The sequence below is a fragment of the Puntigrus tetrazona genome, chromosome 12 (assembly GCF_018831695.1).
Source record: "Puntigrus tetrazona isolate hp1 chromosome 12, ASM1883169v1, whole genome shotgun sequence".
NCBI lineage: Eukaryota > Metazoa > Chordata > Actinopteri > Cypriniformes > Cyprinidae > Puntigrus > Puntigrus tetrazona.
This window is the reverse complement of record NC_056710.1, coordinates 8,249,070-8,266,749: the sequence shown is the minus strand read 5'-3', so window position 1 is coordinate 8,266,749 and position 17,680 is coordinate 8,249,070. Positions and strand designations below refer to the sequence as shown.

The 17,680-nt window shown below is 39.0% G+C and overlaps 1 protein-coding gene across 2 annotated transcripts; it reads left to right on the top strand.

Annotated features, from left to right (window-relative positions):
* Positions 1-121: 121 nt before the first annotated feature.
* Positions 122-3,640, top strand: foxj1b (forkhead box J1b). Of its 2 annotated transcripts, XM_043253226.1 has the most exons (3): positions 122-366; positions 501-1,087; positions 2,113-3,640. In XM_043253226.1, the coding sequence occupies exons 2-3, from the start codon at positions 536-538 to the stop codon at positions 2,908-2,910; spliced, it is 1,350 nt and encodes a 449-aa protein (XP_043109161.1). In that variant the 5' UTR covers positions 122-366; positions 501-535; the 3' UTR covers positions 2,911-3,640. The 2 variants fall into 2 exon arrangements, with proteins under 2 accessions (XP_043109161.1, XP_043109162.1); XM_043253227.1 differs by lacking the exon at positions 122-366 and having other exon boundaries at positions 382-1,087.
* Positions 3,641-17,680: the final 14,040 nt, after the last annotated feature.

Sequence of the window (17,680 nt, the reverse complement as noted above, 5' to 3'; positions counted from 1 at the left end):
GTGGTTGAGTACACTCCTCGCGAGGGACAATGACATGTTCAACTCTGGAGCCCTCAGCCAATCAGAGAGCGTCAACGTTTAAAGGGCTATTAAGAAACAGGCAAAACGGAGGAGTGCAAAGCCTACATTTCATTTCTCTCGTGTTCTCTCGCCTGCGAAATAGTAAACGTGTTTCTACATGGCTTTCCCGAAGACGGGGTTGGAATGATACTTTCCCGCAGTAGATATCAGGACATGTTTGAGTTTGTGGATGCGCACGTTCATCTGCTGCACTTGTTGCACTGAGGCGCACCGGCTGCTCAATCTAACGGACCGACGGAAATTCACCGTTACCGACGAGGTCTTCGGCTTGTTTTCATTTCGCAGGTAGGCATTTCATTCGAGGGATTTCATTTGCCTATCCCTGTGGTGGATTACGCGCTTAGAAAATACACTTTTTGATGTTAAATTGTCATCAACCGTTATTTTTGAAATTTCAAGCAACGCCGTCTGCTTTACAGATCTGCATCTTCGAAAACACTAAATCGTGCCCACGATGCCAGTGTTAATGAGTCCAGAGATAGCGAATAAATTCAAAGAGAAATGGATGATGCTTCATCCGGAGGACCAGGACAATGTCAGCGGCTCTGTTCACTTTGACGACAGTCTCACCAGTCTGCACTGGCTACAGAACTTCTCCATCCTCAGTGCCAATCCGGAGCGGACTCCCAGCTCCGGCTGCCATCCGCAACACCTCTTCTACCACAAAAACCAGCTGGGGGGCACCGACTCGCCCTCCAGCCCACCTGCTGGAGATACCGCCGCCACAGGGATGCCACAAACACCTGGGAATCCCACAACGTCCTGCAGCAGCTTGGCGAATTCATACGGGCACCAGCAAGCGGGACACTACATAACGGCGCAAACAAATACGTCTGAGGAAATAGACTATAAAACAAACCGCCACGTGAAGCCACCCTATTCGTATGCCACCCTGATTTGCATGGCAATGCAAGCTAGCAACAAAACCAAAATCACTCTGTCGGCCATATACAGCTGGATCACGGAGAATTTCTGCTACTACAGATACGCGGAGCCAAGTTGGCAGGTATCTTTACCGATCATTCATTTTTGAAAATTACATTTTTTTACTTAATGGTTTCGTAGAGAAAGAAAAACTGCACTTCGCGCAACAGGTGCACCTACCGTTAGCCTCTACTAATTCTTTTAGTGCTTTGGTGGGGAAAAGAGAACTACGAATCTTCCAAATAAAAAGGGGTCAAAAATCTCTTGCTAAATAAGTTTTTATTTTTTCCAGACTTTCATTTTCAGTTACAATTTTCAGAACAGATATAAAAAGAAGTGTTTACTTTTTAAGCCTTTTGAATCAAAAATAATAGCTTATGGTTCAAATAATTAATTTTATTCATTAAAATGTCCCAAAAGACTACACTTGTGTCTTACAAGAATACATTTGTATCTCGATATGTTTCCCTGAAAATAACCTGTTCGTAAGACTCAGTACTTCTCCGTTAACACTACACTGGTATCTCTGTATATTTTTGATTCTTACTAAAAACTACAATTTCAGTCATTTTTTTGCTAATCGGACGTCACGTGTTTCCCGTTCATAGGATCTATTCATTCGTGAATCAAATCGATACTATTAACTGCTGTTAGTCAACTATACCAAAACGGACCAGCGCACTCATCTATAGCTAAGCTAGGGTGACTGATGATGGAAGCTGAGACCACTATACCCAAGAGCACTAGGTTTCCTGAGACCTCCTTTCATAATGAGGAGTCCTTAAGGGAGCCACTGATCATGTGAAACTAGGAGCTCTGCATTACTAGAGAGCCTCGGCCTTATTCACCACATAACTGCTCCTGTACATGCAACATACCCCTCCCCCATTTGTCTCTGTCACACACGCACAGTGAGCCAATGAAACAAGACACCTCTACCTGTTGCACAATGGGATTTTATAGGAAGCTTTATGCCTGCCGTCTACTTCTGGAAGTCTAAAACTCTAAAAAATAACCATAACATTGGCTCTACACCCAATAAGTTTGCATGATTATTAACATTTAAATGTAAATATTAAAAAAAATAAAATATTTTTCTCCTTTCAGAATTCAATCCGTCATAACTTGTCCCTGAACAAGTGCTTCATGAAAGTGCCCAGGCAGAAAGACGAGCCAGGAAAAGGAGGCTTTTGGCAGATCGACCCGCAGTACGCTGACATGTTTGTCAACGGCGTTTTCAAACGGCGGCGAATGCCTGCCACAAACTTCAATACCCAAAGACAGAGCAAAATGCTATCCTCTCCCAGCTCCTCGTACGGCTCTCAGTGCAACCAGGCCGTCCAACAAATGGGAACGGGCCACTTCCAAGGACCTGTCCCAGGAAACAAACGCAAGCAGGTTTTCCCCAAACGAGGCAGCAAGCTGGCCAGAGTCTCCAAGAGCCCTCTGTTAACCACCGACATCAAAACCTCAGACGTACTGAGGGGAGATTTCGACCTGGCGTCTGTTTTCGACGATGTGCTAAGCGGGAATGACAGCACGTTTGAGGATTTGGATATCAACACGGCGCTGAGCTCGCTGGGGTGCGAGATGGAGCTATCTTCACAGAACCAGCACGGGCCTGGATACAGCAATGAGGACGAACAGGCTTGCGCTTACCTAGAGGCGAACGGCATGATGGGATGCAACGTGGAGGACTTTCACCAACAGCATCACCAGCAAGTACAGGTCCATCCGCAATATTACGAGGGAATGTTCACAGATCAGGTTCACCAGCATCAGCACCCTTGGGAGATTAAAGAGGAAGCCCAAGCCATCCCACTCACCTTGGATCATGGCTATGGGCTTTGTGAGGGATTCTTCTCTGAGATGCAACTCTGGGAAAGAGCAGAGTCATATCTGTGAACGCGTCTCGATGCATATGCACCGTCTTTGCTCGTCTGAAGACCTACTGACTTTTGTTTTGCTACATTAGCATAATGAACTACCGAGGATGCGAGAGGTTATGTGTAATTATTCTTTGTACTTCTTTTGCATTTTGTAAGAAGCTATACTGATTCATTTATAATCACTCTTGGTCTTTGAATTCTTGATTTTTTTTTTTTTTTTTGTCTCGAGATGGATAAATATTGTTGTGGGACAAGTGTAGTTATTTAGGGTTTTGTTCCTTATTGATTAATCAATCTAATATATTCATTTTAGTTTACTTGATATTTTAGGTAATGTCACGCTTTGTATAAATCTAACAAAAATAAAAAGAAATACGAATCACATATTTGAGGGAAAAGGGATGCAACAAGCCAAAGTGCTTCACTAAATCATTTCCTGATTCAAAATAAGCCCGCACAAGCACTTTGAAGCTCAGTTTGTTGCCCAGTGATTTAGCCTCGTAATTTATTTTCTCTCTTTTATGATAATCCATGAGTGAGCAGCGTCCCACAAGTGCTCTCCTATACGTTTCAAAATGTAATGCATTAGTCTTGGATTCACCATGAACTGTGGGTGGCAATCTTATGAGGCAATGACTGTTCTTGAAGTGTACTTGTATCGATTCTTTGAGAAATGGACTGAAACATGCAACATGAAACAAAATATATTCTGTACTTGAATAAAAAGATCAATCTGTACAACCTTTTTCGGTCTGTTGCTTTTTAATTTTGCATGTGCTGAGTTCCATATATATTATCAAAGGCATTTGCACTGTTTCTTTAGTACTATTTGTAAAAAAAAAAAAATCTGTTACTCAAAATTCAATTTTTTTTTCGTTTATAACAAGAGTGAAAATAATTAACATTGCTTAAATGTTTAAAATGATGTATAGCCATTGTGATAGTTATATTTTATTTTGTAGGAACAACAAAAAGCAGCTATCCGCATTCAAAAGCACACATCCTAATCGCTTAATAAGTACTTCACAGACTACATAGTAGTTACAGTTCAGGAACTCTGCAATTTAGCCAATCAATTTCCAATAGTTTCCTAATGACCCCTTCATCTTGTCTCTTTTCATGTGGTAATTTGTGATTTATTTGTCAGAATGGTTTGATTATTGACAAGGAAAATTATTTTAAAAACATGCCCAGACTGGCCTGCATTCCTCAAATTGCATTAAGTTTTACTTATTAATAAATACAGTGTTGTTAAGCTTCACAACACACTTTCAGAAAAAAAGGTGCAAAAGGTTTCACTGGAGCAGTAGCTTTCAGAAGGTGCTTTGTACCTCTTATGTACTAATATGCGCCTTTGAGGTATTAATATAGACCCAAATGCACGTTTTAGTTACTTGTGTTTTATTTTCTTTCAAGTTCATTTCCTCGCTATGCCTCCCACCTTGAAAAATCCGGCTGGCTTGAATATTTGTGAAAATCCACTGCATTTGAGGCAAAAAAAAATAATACACTTAAAATCTCTTTTTAATGAAAAAGAAAAAAGGAAAAGCGAGGATTAGTCAATTTCATCGGCTCTGCCTCCTTCTGTTGGAGGTCATGTGTAGAGAGTCTTCTGAATCTGTGGAGCAATTCGCATTCCTTGAACATCAGGGACGGTAATCCAAACTTGCTGTGCCCCACAATGCCTTGGCCGAGGCATACACACGCATGCGTCCAGCGACTAGTGAACCTCTGCATTCTGCCTAACCACAATAGCACGCTTTGGAGTCCCTGCGGACGTGACAGAGGTGAGTTAGTGCCAGGATTGCGGTGTAGGCAGGGTGAGAGGGGAGGTGTGGGGGCGAGATGCCGGGTGCTTCTCAGGGGATGGCTTTTTGTGGAGGAGGAGGATGGGAGAAATCCTTGACGCTGGAGATAACATTATCTCCCCAGAGGCAGAGACTCCTGCCTGTATTTACACGAGTGCTGTCGCCGCTCCGGCCTCGCATACGGACCTGTCAGCTGAAACAAGGACGGCTGTCACAGTGGGGCATCGCCATGCTGCTTTATGTCCCCCCGGGCACTGCTGGCAGCCCCTGATTACAGGTGTTATGTGGGCATGTCAGCCAGATCACACAGAGAGATGTGTCAGCCGTTCTGCTGGAAAAGTCAGCAAAACACTGGCGTCAGCGCTCGGTGTGTGTATTTGCACCCTGAAACCTACTTGAAAATCTCGTTGGGTTTCATATGGGAACCTGGAACACAAAACCAGTCATAGGGGTTAATTGTTTTTAATTGCATAAATATGCTTTCCATTGATGTATGGTATAGGATGGGACAATATTTGGCTGAGATACAACTGTTTGAAAATCTGTAACGTGAGGGTGCAAGAAAGCAAAAAAGCCTTTGAGGTCGTCCGAATGAAGCTCCTAGCAATGCATATAACTATTTTGAAACTTTTGATATATTTATGGTAGGAAATTTACAAAAAAAACCTTTATGGAACATGACCTTTACTTTAACTACAATATATTGTTGGCTGTTGTTATAAATATTTTTGTGGTCCAGGGTCACATATGGCAGGGTTAATGGCAGGGTGCTCTTTTTTTGTCTATTCATTTATTCAGCAATTCAATACATAAAATGGTACACATACTTGTCTGTATTTAATGCAATCTGATATATATATTGCATTAAGATTGCCCATTAACAGTTTCTGCAAGTTAAAGTAGTTTGGCATAACATTAAAAGGTTGAATAACCATAAAAAGGTTGAATAAAAGTAATTATTAGTGTGTCTGTTGGCCACCAAATCAAAGTCGTGTGGTTTAGTGAACATGCAGAATATCACAGAAAATATTATCATAGCCTTCAGATATCACAATTTTACCATTTATTTTATCTTGTCAGAAAAGAACAAATATTATCTAACATCCTACTGACTTTACTATTTACATTTTACTGACATCCAATCCTCTCCAACACAGTATACTCACATAAAGGCCATATATAGCATAATTGCTTATTTATTTGTATCTTCGCAAAAAGTCTACTATATTTTCTCCCAGCTCAGTCTATTGTATGCGACTAAAGCATGGTGATATCATAATCATAATTTTCAATAAAGCTGCTTTGAAACAAAGTATATTGTGAAAAGTGATAGGCCTATACAAATAAATTACACTTGACCTGACAGTGTCATATCATCCTGGGCTTTTTTATGAATTCCCTTAATACATTCAAAGCTTGCAAGGACATTTTTTTTCCCTGTTAATATCACTGCCTTTTCACGAGTCACAGATGTAGCCAATGAACAGTTGGAATACACAGAGCCCCATAATGACTTACGATCGCTATGCCTAATCTTATTTAAAGCTTTACTAAACTAAACAAACCCTTTCATTCCAGGCTGGATTGGCCAGTGCTCACCAACAGAACAAGGTTAAAGGGCAGAGGTAATAAAATGACTCTTATCTCGCTGAACTACAGAGCAGTCAGTGGGGCGATGCTTTCTGATGCATTTGTGTCAGTGATAATGTGGTAAAGTTTATTTTATCTTTTGGTGCACTTGGGCACGCCGCATCAAAAAACAAACATGATGCTAGGAGTATAAAAACAAGCATTCTAGAATCAGAATTATGAAGATTTATGATAGAAACATAATATGTATGTTGTTTTTCTTTTACAAATACCTTGCTAAAACCCTCATAAATACAAAAAATAAAAAGATTGGAATAGAGATGTTTTTTATGTTTCTGAAAGAAGAATGACATAGTAAAAAAGTCATATTGTAAAACATTATCACCATTTAAAATAAATATTTTTACGGCCTACGCTGAGCCATAAATCTCCACTTCAGTACTGATACACGCTAAACTCTAAACGTGTGTGCCTATCTGTATCCTGAAGGGTTTTACAGATGAAGTATTTTATAAATTAGGGAGTGACAAAATTGAGACCCAAAATTCCCTCTATAAAAAACGTTGGACTCCATATGTCAAAAATCAATACATAAATAAGAATTTTGAAACTCGGTTCATACAGTGTTTAGATTTTTGTTCTAGAAATGTATGCAAATTTGTGCATGTTTCATTAATTGATGCCTCATTTGCATATTTAAACTTAATATTTTAGAAAACTTGTAATGCAAAAAATGATTGCAATTATTAGTTGAATCAATCAACTAGGTAAATAAGGTGATAACTATTAGTTGTTGTTTTTTTTTTTTACCCTATTCACCTGCAGTGTCTCACCTCGGTTAAGAATCACTAACCTGGTGAATATATATTTAAAACTTATCATTTTACAATCAGTTGTACTTTCACAATTGCTAGCTTTATTTTGTGCTTCTTGACGTGCTAATTTTATTGATTATACGGAAACTAGGCACACGTCGCAATAAGCTGCTATGCTGCCCTGTTTACGTCTCTTTGGGATGAGGCCCTTTCACTGATGTCTGAACGCTATTAGCGGACACTTGAGAGGGGTGAAGAGCCCATTCAGAGGTCGCCTTGCATGCAGATATTGAGTAGTCTTCTAAATCTGTCAGTATGTATATACAGATATGTAGATAAATATATACATTTAGCTTACTCTGTGAACGGGGAGCAATAACCCACTGATTCATTTCTGATGCTAAATAATGTGACTGCATTGTGAAGATTTCCTTGTGGTGATACGGATTGAGGTTATTGGCTGTGGAGGTCATACGAAACGATTCATCGCGTTGATTTGTCTTTAACTGTGCTTAAATTCATGCAGCTGACAGAAAGAGCATTTCACAAATGCAGCGTACCAAAAATATGGCTTGCTGGGTACTAGCCACAGCCGTGATTGGAATGCAGAATTAGTCAACACAGTCCTCCTAAATGTCACTCCTGCCTGCTCCTTTCATTTCTTCTCCATATCCTTTGTGGGTTGCTATAAAGCATGGTGCAGGCCCAGGACGGGTTGGCAGGGTGGCTGGTGAAAAGCATTCCTCAGGGGTTTCTTAGATCTCTGTGGCTGAGTGAGAGAGAGCAGCCAGAGGGCAGAGTGTCTGGACGGCCAGAACCAGAGGCAGTGCCCTGGAGCCCGGCCACACACACTGCCCCATGCCAGCGAGCAAAGATAGAAAACAAATGCAGAGCCATTCTCTGAATCTTTTACCGTCTAACCAGCTCACTCGGACCGAGGGGGGGGGTGTTTTGTGCCTCTGGTTTGACGATGTACAACTCTGAATTATCGGGGCATTACTCACGAGTGTCTGATGTCTCTAGATCCTATTAAAGATGTAGGTCGCTAAAAACTGAAATGACACATCCTCTGTGTCATTCCAAACCCTTTCGACCTTTCTTCTGTGGAACACAAAAGGAGATGTTTAGAAAAATGCTTGCACTGCTGAGCTTGGAATAGCCAGGAGATGTTTTTAATATAGCTATTATTCGTATGAAATAAGAAAGCTATATGAGTTGAGGTTGAGAATTCATTTTCAATTCTTTTCATTTAATTACATTTTTTAATCTTCATACAATTAGGACAAGTAGTTAATTCTATGCGTATCTAATATGCAGTGGCGCAAATTTCAGTTATAGGGCGCCTACACAATAACCACTAATACACATGGGTCAAAATTATTGATTTTATTTTATGTCAAAAATCATTAGCGTATTAGATAAAGAAGACACACTGTAAATTTACATCTGTACACATATCAAAACCTAATTTTTGATTAGTAATATGCATTTCTAAGGGCTTTAAAGGTGCTAAAATACTTTTTCTCAGTATTTTCAAATATTGTCCTACCCTAACAAACTATAAATCGTTGGAAAGCTATAAATCTCAGTTTCAAAACGTCAACCCTCATAACTGGTCTTATGGCCCGGGGTCACATATGTCCACTTTTAAGCCTAACCCTTATTTTGTAAATAAGTAAATAATTAGTCAACTTGATGCTGTTCTAAAGTCATACAAGGCTGCTGTATGTTCTTTCAGAACACAAAAGAAGACATCATACAAAAAAATGCTTTCACTTGTCTATTTCATAGAATTGCCTCCTTCAGCCGTTTGGCAAAAATAATTCACAAGCTTGCAGAACTCGGCACTTGATTCTTTGAACATTTGACACTCTCCAGAAAATAAACACACATGAAATACGTTTCGCCAAAATCAGATTGGGTCTCCTGATTCCCCGGGGCCCCAAGTGGCCACTTACCTAGCTTACTGGTTAAGTCCGCCCCTGCTTAATTGATTAGCTCTGCTATAGCCAACATTGTGCATGCTCGTGTGTAGTACTTTTTAAACTGTTCTTATCCCTTTCTCATTAAAGCCAGCTGCATGTCATTGCTTCTCCTTAATCACATACTGCAGTGATCTCGTCTCCATCACCTGCCTGCTGGTTTGGCCCTGTTCAAACTCTCTCCTCCTACACTGTCTGGGCGAGTGGGCTGCGAGCAAATCTCATTTGCTTTAGCACTCACACTAAATCAGTGAGAGAAATAGCACCTGATTGCATAAGCATGACTCCACATGGGGAAATGTGAGCCTCGGTCTCTGACACCTCGGTCGAACGTGTCGCTCCTCTCCTTCATAATTGATGACTGACCCGCGCATTGCGTGTACGGGCTCCGTGCCGAGATGAGGTGTCCAGAAGCTTAAATGAGCTTGAACTTGACACTTGGCTCAGAACTAAAGCCCACAATGTATTGTGTCTCCGTCGAGTCCAGCTAATTGAGTGCGGGTATTGTCGTGTAGCTTTTTGACAGGGAACAGTTGCGATGTTAATATCTGTAATAAAAACATTTATCTCAAAAACGCAGATAATGTTCCTGCTTTTCTCTGCTTAAAACTACAGTTGTTTTGAAATCTGTGTAAATTGATGCTGAGTATTTTTGCTACAACCACAGTTTGCAGTTTGCTAAACTACATTTTAAGCATTTAAATGTAAAAAAAAAGTTTTTAATAAAAAAGAAAGTTATTGAATAAAGTACTTAAATGTACTTAATACTGTAACTAGGACAATTTCAAATAAAGCCTAGCCCTAATTTGTAGTTGGTAAAACTGTTAATACTCATACTATGTTAAAACCACTTTCAATGCTTTCAAAATATCTGATGGTTTGTAGTATTATGATTTGAAAAAAATTGCAAAGAATAATCAGATTTGGTCTTTGTAGGAGCCTGCACAGTAAAACCAAAGTTATAACACTGGGGTTTTGCTGTGCAGTGTTTATCTTATGGCCACAGCTGATATAGTTGATATAAATGACATTTGTCATTGAGCTGCGGTTGTTTTCCTATTTGCTGAAAAGAAAGATTTCTACTTTCGAGGCACATAAAAGCTCTCTGGAGATACATCATTTGTATGAACATACACCCCTGTGACCCTAAGAATGCTGTGGGACTCAGTGCTTTTGGGAAAAGAATTGTGTTATGTCATCCAGATAAAAAAAAAAAAAAAAAAAAAGCTCTCCTTCCGTGACAATCCAGAGCTTTTAATGACAATGTGTATGTGCGTGTATGTGAATTATTAAACATAGAATATTAATCACTCAGTTCGTTTTCTGAACTGAGCCTCGGGTGCATGCAGCACACAGCTGATGAGTAAATGGAGTAAATTAGATTATAAAACTGCTAGTGCTCGCTGCTGAATCAGAGAGATGGTGCAGATATACTTGCTGATACCTGAGAGAGGGGTAGAGCAAACATCAGCCTATTCCTGTAGAGCAAACACTACCACCAGGGCTTCATTAAAACTGATTGGACCCACAGGGACCACACCTGTTCCGGGCAGGTTGGGATCCACACACACACACACGCACACGCACACACACACACACACACTCACATGGCTTCAGCTTTCAGGGGACCTGCGTTAATACACTGCAAATACACAATCAGGAGAACACGAGTGCTCTGGATTCTCAGAAGCAGTGGGAATCTCTGGAAGCTTATATTCCCTCCACTTCCATGCATGGATTTCCACACTTGATTACAGTTTCCTGCAATCAAGCTGCAGGTGGATGCAGGGGTTACAGGTCACACGACACCCTTCCATGGTGTGTTAGTGAATATTAAGTCTGTGCGTGCAATACTGAAATACTAGTGAATGCTAAGTGTGAAATATAAAAATGCTGAGTTTAAAAAGAGTTTAGGAAGGCACATACATGCATATATTGCGTATTTGTAATACGCATTTTAGAAAGCAATTTTTGTTTAAAACGCACAAATCCCTAAAAAAAGATAACAACAAATTCCTATAAAAGCACTTTATTTGGGTCAGTGTTTTACCCATTTTGGAGTTATTGAGCTGGATCTCATGAATGTGCTTATAAATGTGTCAAATAAAAACGAAAACTTGCAGCATTGAAACACAAAATTGACTTGATCTATGACACGTACATATAATATGCATCTACCACACAATCGTAATCATATCCATTGAGTAACATACATCAGTTGTTGCGTATCAGCACCACTGAGTCTTCTCACAAAAATGTATTTTGTGTCATCTTTCACTCAACCTCAAGTTATCATCTGCACTATAAAAAATTGTTTTTTTGCCACCTTAACATTTTAAGTAAAACCTGGGAAATGATAGAATAGTTATGGTAGCTAATTGCAACAAACAACTCTTTACACTGGAACACAATAGAAAGTCAACAGTTTTCATCATTCTTTTGGACCTCATTCACAATAATGACTTAATGTGTTCCATATGTCCACAACAACATAAATGATGAAAGAGTTTTTCTATACAAACTCTAATCACACATACAGATAGACGTGGATTCACATGCTACATCCAGTCATAAACACAGTCAAACGTACAGTCAGTACAATAGTACGGTAGGGTAGAACACCTCTGACGACTCAGAGCTTTGTAATTGGGCCCACGAGGACTGAGGTGGATAATAGTTCTCCTGCGGGACTGAGATGAGAGGTAGAGGGGGAGAAAGACGGGGAAGCTGAAGCAGAGAAATATATTGGGAGTGTGATTTGTGTGTACCCGTGTGTTAAGTACTACACTGTTTATAATTAAATACATGGTGTTTGACAACACACCACAGTGACAAGAAAGAAAAATATTACTGTAGTCATTTGAGTGGAACACAAACACGGGGTCAAAGTGTTACTGTAACCTCCTTACCGCAATGCCAGCTCGTATTTTGTTTGTGGTGATATATGTGCCATCTTTTAACTTGACTGGTAGAGCATGCAGGGTTTGATTCCCAGGGAACAAGCACACTGATAAAATGTATGCCCTGTAGGTTACTTTGCTTAACAGTGTCTGCCAAATAAATAGAAGTATTTGTGCATTTGGCACACATGATAGCACATATGTACAATCTAGTCCTGTTTCCAGTAAACTTACATCTCTTCAAAGGCCACATAAAGTATAAATTAAATTTATTATATGATAATTTTATTATGTTTTCCCTGTAATTTATGTATCTAAATATATGAGAATTTTTTGAGTTGTCTCAAATAGTTTTTTGTAGGAGATTTTGTAGGAGTTTTCTCAGCTGTTTGTTTTATAAACTAAAAACAACAAGCTGAGAAATCATATAATATGCTTAGATATTGTTATGGTTGTTTGTTTACTGGAGACTTTATAAATAATCTTTTAGTGAGTTCTCTACTGTGTGAATTAAAAATAAGATATTTTTACTTGATTGCAAAAGTATCTTGTATTTTTTGAATATATTGGCATTTGTTTTTAGTTTGTTATTTTGTTTTAAAGAGGTAGTATACACAAAATATTATTAATATTTTTATTAATGATTTATTTTTGTACTTTCATGTCGTTCCAAAACTTAATGATTTTCTTCATTTTGTGGAACCAACTTTCTTCCAAATAATATTAGCCTCAGAAAAAATAAAGTCATACAGGTTTAAAAAAATTATAAAAAGACGAGTGAATTATAACAGAAACCTCTTTTTGGGGTTACCTATATCTTTAAGAATTACTCCAAAATAAACGTTGACTGAGGTAACGTTAGATTTTTATTTATTTTTGTTATTTTAAAACAATCTAAAAATCTAGAACAGCATGGAAAATACACGTAATTCAATACATACAACATCTTACATAATGTTGCCTTGAGTTCAGTTGTTATGTTTTGCGAGCTTAGTTGTACCAATATAAACAGCAGTTTCATTTCATGACAGTCAATCCATGTGAATTTAATAATATCATTACATTTTAAGTATTACATAGCAAAAAAATGGCAGGGTTTATTGTTTACGTGAAAGCTCTTTTCACTACATAAACCCTGTTATTGGCTGAAGGGGCCTGTGATGCTGACACGTCTCTGTGGGCTTTGCAGGTTTGTTGCACAGATGCGTAATTAGAGGACAGGGGATAGAAAGATGGTTAAGGAGGGGAGAAAATGACATGCACTGGGCCAGTCTAATGATAGTGGAGGTATCATTAGAAGAGGTGAACAGGAGTGACAGCCCTGTGGGCCCTGTACTTTCCAATCACAGCTTTCGCACAGGACAGCTACACGTCACTCACCCTGACCAGGTAAGACTGTCCATTCAAACAGAAGACCATGCGGTCTAAACCAATGCCAGTTATCTGCTGCATGAGCCAAACTAAAAGAACGGCGTATATAGAAGAAGTCTGAACCACCACGGCTTCAGCAAAAGAGATTAAAGGCCGTCCAAGTTCTGTCACTTGACTGCTAACACCACAGCAGTTGTCCTTACTATGGGAATTAAAAGATTCAGCAAAACAACTGCGATATATTTGAGCCAGCAAGCTGAAATCGAAAAAAGCAGCCATTGACTGAAGATGCAGTTTTGTTGTTCTGACATGTGCGTTTTGTTCATCTAGTTCTGTAAAAGCAGCAGTTCCAGCACATTTGGAAGTGTAGTTTCACACCCAATTCAGAGAGGACTATGGGACAGCTCTGTTCTTCATAATGAGACGAATTGACTCCATTCCAGATAAACTCTGCCCGGTGCCCTTTGCCAGTAAAACGGTCTCAAAAACACTTGGGAGCATGCAAAAGAAAATCAATGTCCGATGTACAAAAAAAGTGATGCCAAAGATTCGTGTCCATCGCCAGCTTGGGTCTTCGCATAGAAAATATACAGATGTTTATTAAATGATGGTCACTGTGTACATGCATTCGCAAAGTTCAGCTTGTTCCTGAAGATATCATTCATATCAGCTGATTGTTCTAGCCAGTTGAGGTTGCAGAAAAGAAGTGCGTGCAGACTTTTTACTTATTGTTTGGGAATGACTCCCCGCTGAAGTCTAAAACTGACGTGCCAGACTGTTCTCTATAGACCTGTAGTGTTCGAATAGGAGACCTGAACAAAACAAGCCACACATTCAGTACAGTACAGTACGTGCTTGTGTGGACAAAAGCTATATCTCACAGTGTATTTAATATGCTCAATTAATATCCATTTACAAAATTATATTAATTGGATTTTGTTTAATGTTAGCACGGAGACAAATTTTAACTGGAAGAAAACAACAAATATATGCTATTTCTTGTTTATATTTATACTACGGGGGATCCGCTGAATGCTTGAATTTGATTGGCTGACGAATGTTCTAAGGTGTGCAATTATTTTCAAGGAACTGCACAGCAAACGTAGATCCAGGCAGCTCTTTGACTGCATTACAGTTCCATTAAACCAGATACCTCAGTTCGGGAAATCTTATATAATATTTTTTTTCCAATTTAAATCATGCGATAAATAAGTTGGGTTAAAAAGTGATCTAAAAGTAGCCTGAAGGTATATTTGGAGTCTATAACAGACCTAAATACAGAGCTGGATAGATTACTTACAAAAACATAAAAAAAAAATTGGATTAATGGATTACAATTTGTATGTATTCTAAAAAAGTGAAACATACATTGAATGTCAGTTAGGTCCAAAACAACATTTTTTTGTAACCACACTTCATAATAGCAGTCATAATGTATAATCACATATTTTACAATTTATGTTGAAGATTTTAATTGCACACCATTTAATTTTGTGTCAGCAAAAGTAGGTATTTCTTTTATTTTTTTTATGGACACGCTTCTTGGGCACTCGCTACACAGCTTATTAAATGCTTCAGTAAAAAGCTGCTGTCTTAAAAGCTCTATGAACATGTTGTCCCACTCAAAGTGGGGTCTGATGGAAGGGGAGTGTTGTGATTCCGGCCCTCTCGGTCTCTCCCCGTGTCTTATCCTTTAAATGTGTATCCTGGCTCCCTGACTCAGATTTAGCATTACAATGGAGGCCTGCTGAGCTACCTCCCAAGGCTGAGCCTCATCCACCGGTGTGTTCATTCACCAGAGAGACTTGCACCGTATTGTAAAGTTCTTGTTAAGAGTCTGGACCGAACGGATGAGCCTCGTCTTTAAACGGGGACAATGCATGCCTGATTTACCATACGGTCGTGCAGCGGATGGCACGCCTGTTAGTTTTATGAGATGACTCAAGTTTGTGTGGTGCTTTCAAAGGCGATGGCCAGTATTTTGGATGCGTTGCACTTGAAAGAAATGGACAAGAATGAACTGTCTGATGTTTGTGACAGGATATCCTTCAAAGAGAACAGGGCTAGTTGTCGCACATGAGGGTCTAAATCTCAGAACAGGTTTTGAGTTCAAATTTGAAGCTCATCTGAGCTTTTAATTTGTCAAACATAGAGTAAATATATGAACAGGGTTCTATACTGGCAGCTGGATTGTGACTTTGCTGAAGTCATCTTCCTCTGAACTTTCGTTGTGAGTGAACACTTGATTATCCTGTTTATACTAGAGAGCCACTCCAGCACAAATCAGCAAAGCTGTAATTTAGCTGGCAGGCCATTCACTGCGACTGCAGGTTGTGATTGGGTGAGAGCTGTTCCTGGTACAACGGTCCACGTGCCTGGTCCTTGGGAGGGCTTCTCGAGCATGTCTCAACTCGCCCTGGCAATGTCTTGCCCGTGTCAACCCTCTAACCTTACAATGACTTACAATGAATGGTCAACGAAATAATAGTACAGAACTGGAAGCTCACGTAGTACACAAGATAACATGGTTTATAAATGTTTCCCAGAAATGTCTTTTATTGAAGAAGGAAATGCTGTTCTGCTCTGTTATCTCTATGTGGAGATTAATTCAGCTTCAGTTACTGTTGAGAAGAATTACGGTGGTCACCTGTACTAAGTGGTCAGCATGGCTGGGATAAATAGATAGATAGATAGATAGATAGATAGATAGATAGATAGATAGATAGATAGATAGATAGATAGATAGAGATAGATAGATAGATAGAAATGATGAGAGCTTGAAACATCAGATTTAATAAAACAGTCAAATGAAAAGGAAAAAAGCATTTGGCTTAAAATCTGTCAAATCTATGTCAAAATGCTCCAGTCTTGGATCTCTCATTATTGCAGCTGATGAGCTTTAATGAAGTGCTTGAAGGTATTATGAGATGAATATTCTTAATCTAAATGTTAATCAGGTGGCTCACGACAAACCAGTTTGTCATGGTTGACAAGGCAGCATTAAGCACCATCTACTACAGTGCTGGGTCGGTTGCGACATTCTTCATAATTAAAAAAACTATCATCCGTATGCAGTTATTCAGAATGACCCCCTCAGAGTGAGACGCTCCAATATCTCTGGCAACCTCATGCTCCAACCAGTCCAGTACAGAATAACCCGAGACACCAGCCGCTCCTCGTCTCGGGGCAAGCCCACACATGCTCTGTTTACTGATTACACACGCTAGTCGTGAGGGAGAACAATGCACCATTCCTCAGCACAATGGGTCAAACTGCGTTAGGGAGGTCCAGCTCGTAATACTTTCTGTTTTTCCGGGTGTGAAAACAAACACTTATGCTGAAAGTTTGGATTCATCTGTAGATTTGACAATTTTGAGTGGGTGGGGGCTGGTAACCACTGACATGTGGCAGAACCAGTATTATAACTAGTATTCATCTGAAACCATGAGGATGGTTTAAAGCTGTTTCAGTGTACCCCAACATTCCCAGCAATAAAATCAAAATTCTTTTAATACTTTAATATCATTCAGAATTATCACTAATATGACAAATATATATTTAGTGGGCCAAACACTCCTGGGTTAAAAAACAAGCACAGATATTAATATATTATTGTCATTATCAATAAAACAATTATTAACTTTATTTATTATAATATTTATTTATATACTTATTTTTACAATTTATTATATGATAGTATATGTTATTATTAACATTAATGCATTAATAATAATAATCATAGTTTTTAATGATTGTGTACATTATTATTATGTTGTTTATTTTAATATTTATGTATATTTGTATATATTTTGTCTATATATAATGAGTTCTGTATATTTAGCTATCAAACCTTTACAAGCATTCTGTATCTGTTTTAGTCATAAAAAAGTAATATTACTCTATTATTAGAATGTTAGCTCTATGAGGTCTATATTATCGTCTTTCCTTAAAAATGAGTTGGTCTGATATTTGCTTGTCAAATATTTCATGTGTGTTTTCTAGAGGTAATAGTCAGAATACGTGTGGCTGATTGGATGTATAAAAACAAACATGAGTGCTGATGACCAGCTGTGCATCTGCTACATTGAGGTCACTCATTTTTCTTCGAGAGGGCATTGTGTGGGCTTAAAGGAGCTCGTTAAACTAACCCTAACTAGCAGAAATGTAATTTACAAACAGGGCTGTAGAGCCAAGAATGAAGGGTTGAGGATCAGTGCTGCTGGGAAAGACAGAGCCATCGCAGCCTGAGGCCTGGATCTGACAGCTGAGTAGGCAAATGAAAGAACCAAAGGAGATGGAAAGCAAGACGGTTAACTCTTG

Bases quoted from the DNA above. Each gene is read 5' to 3' on its own strand.
- foxj1b (XM_043253226.1), top strand. From the start codon at position 536: ATGCCAGTGTTAATGAGTCCAGAGATAGCGAATAAATTCAAAGAGAAA. The intron at 1,088-2,112 runs GTATCTTTACCG...TTCTCCTTTCAG, and splicing joins ACGCGGAGCCAAGTTGGCAG to AATTCAATCCGTCATAACTT.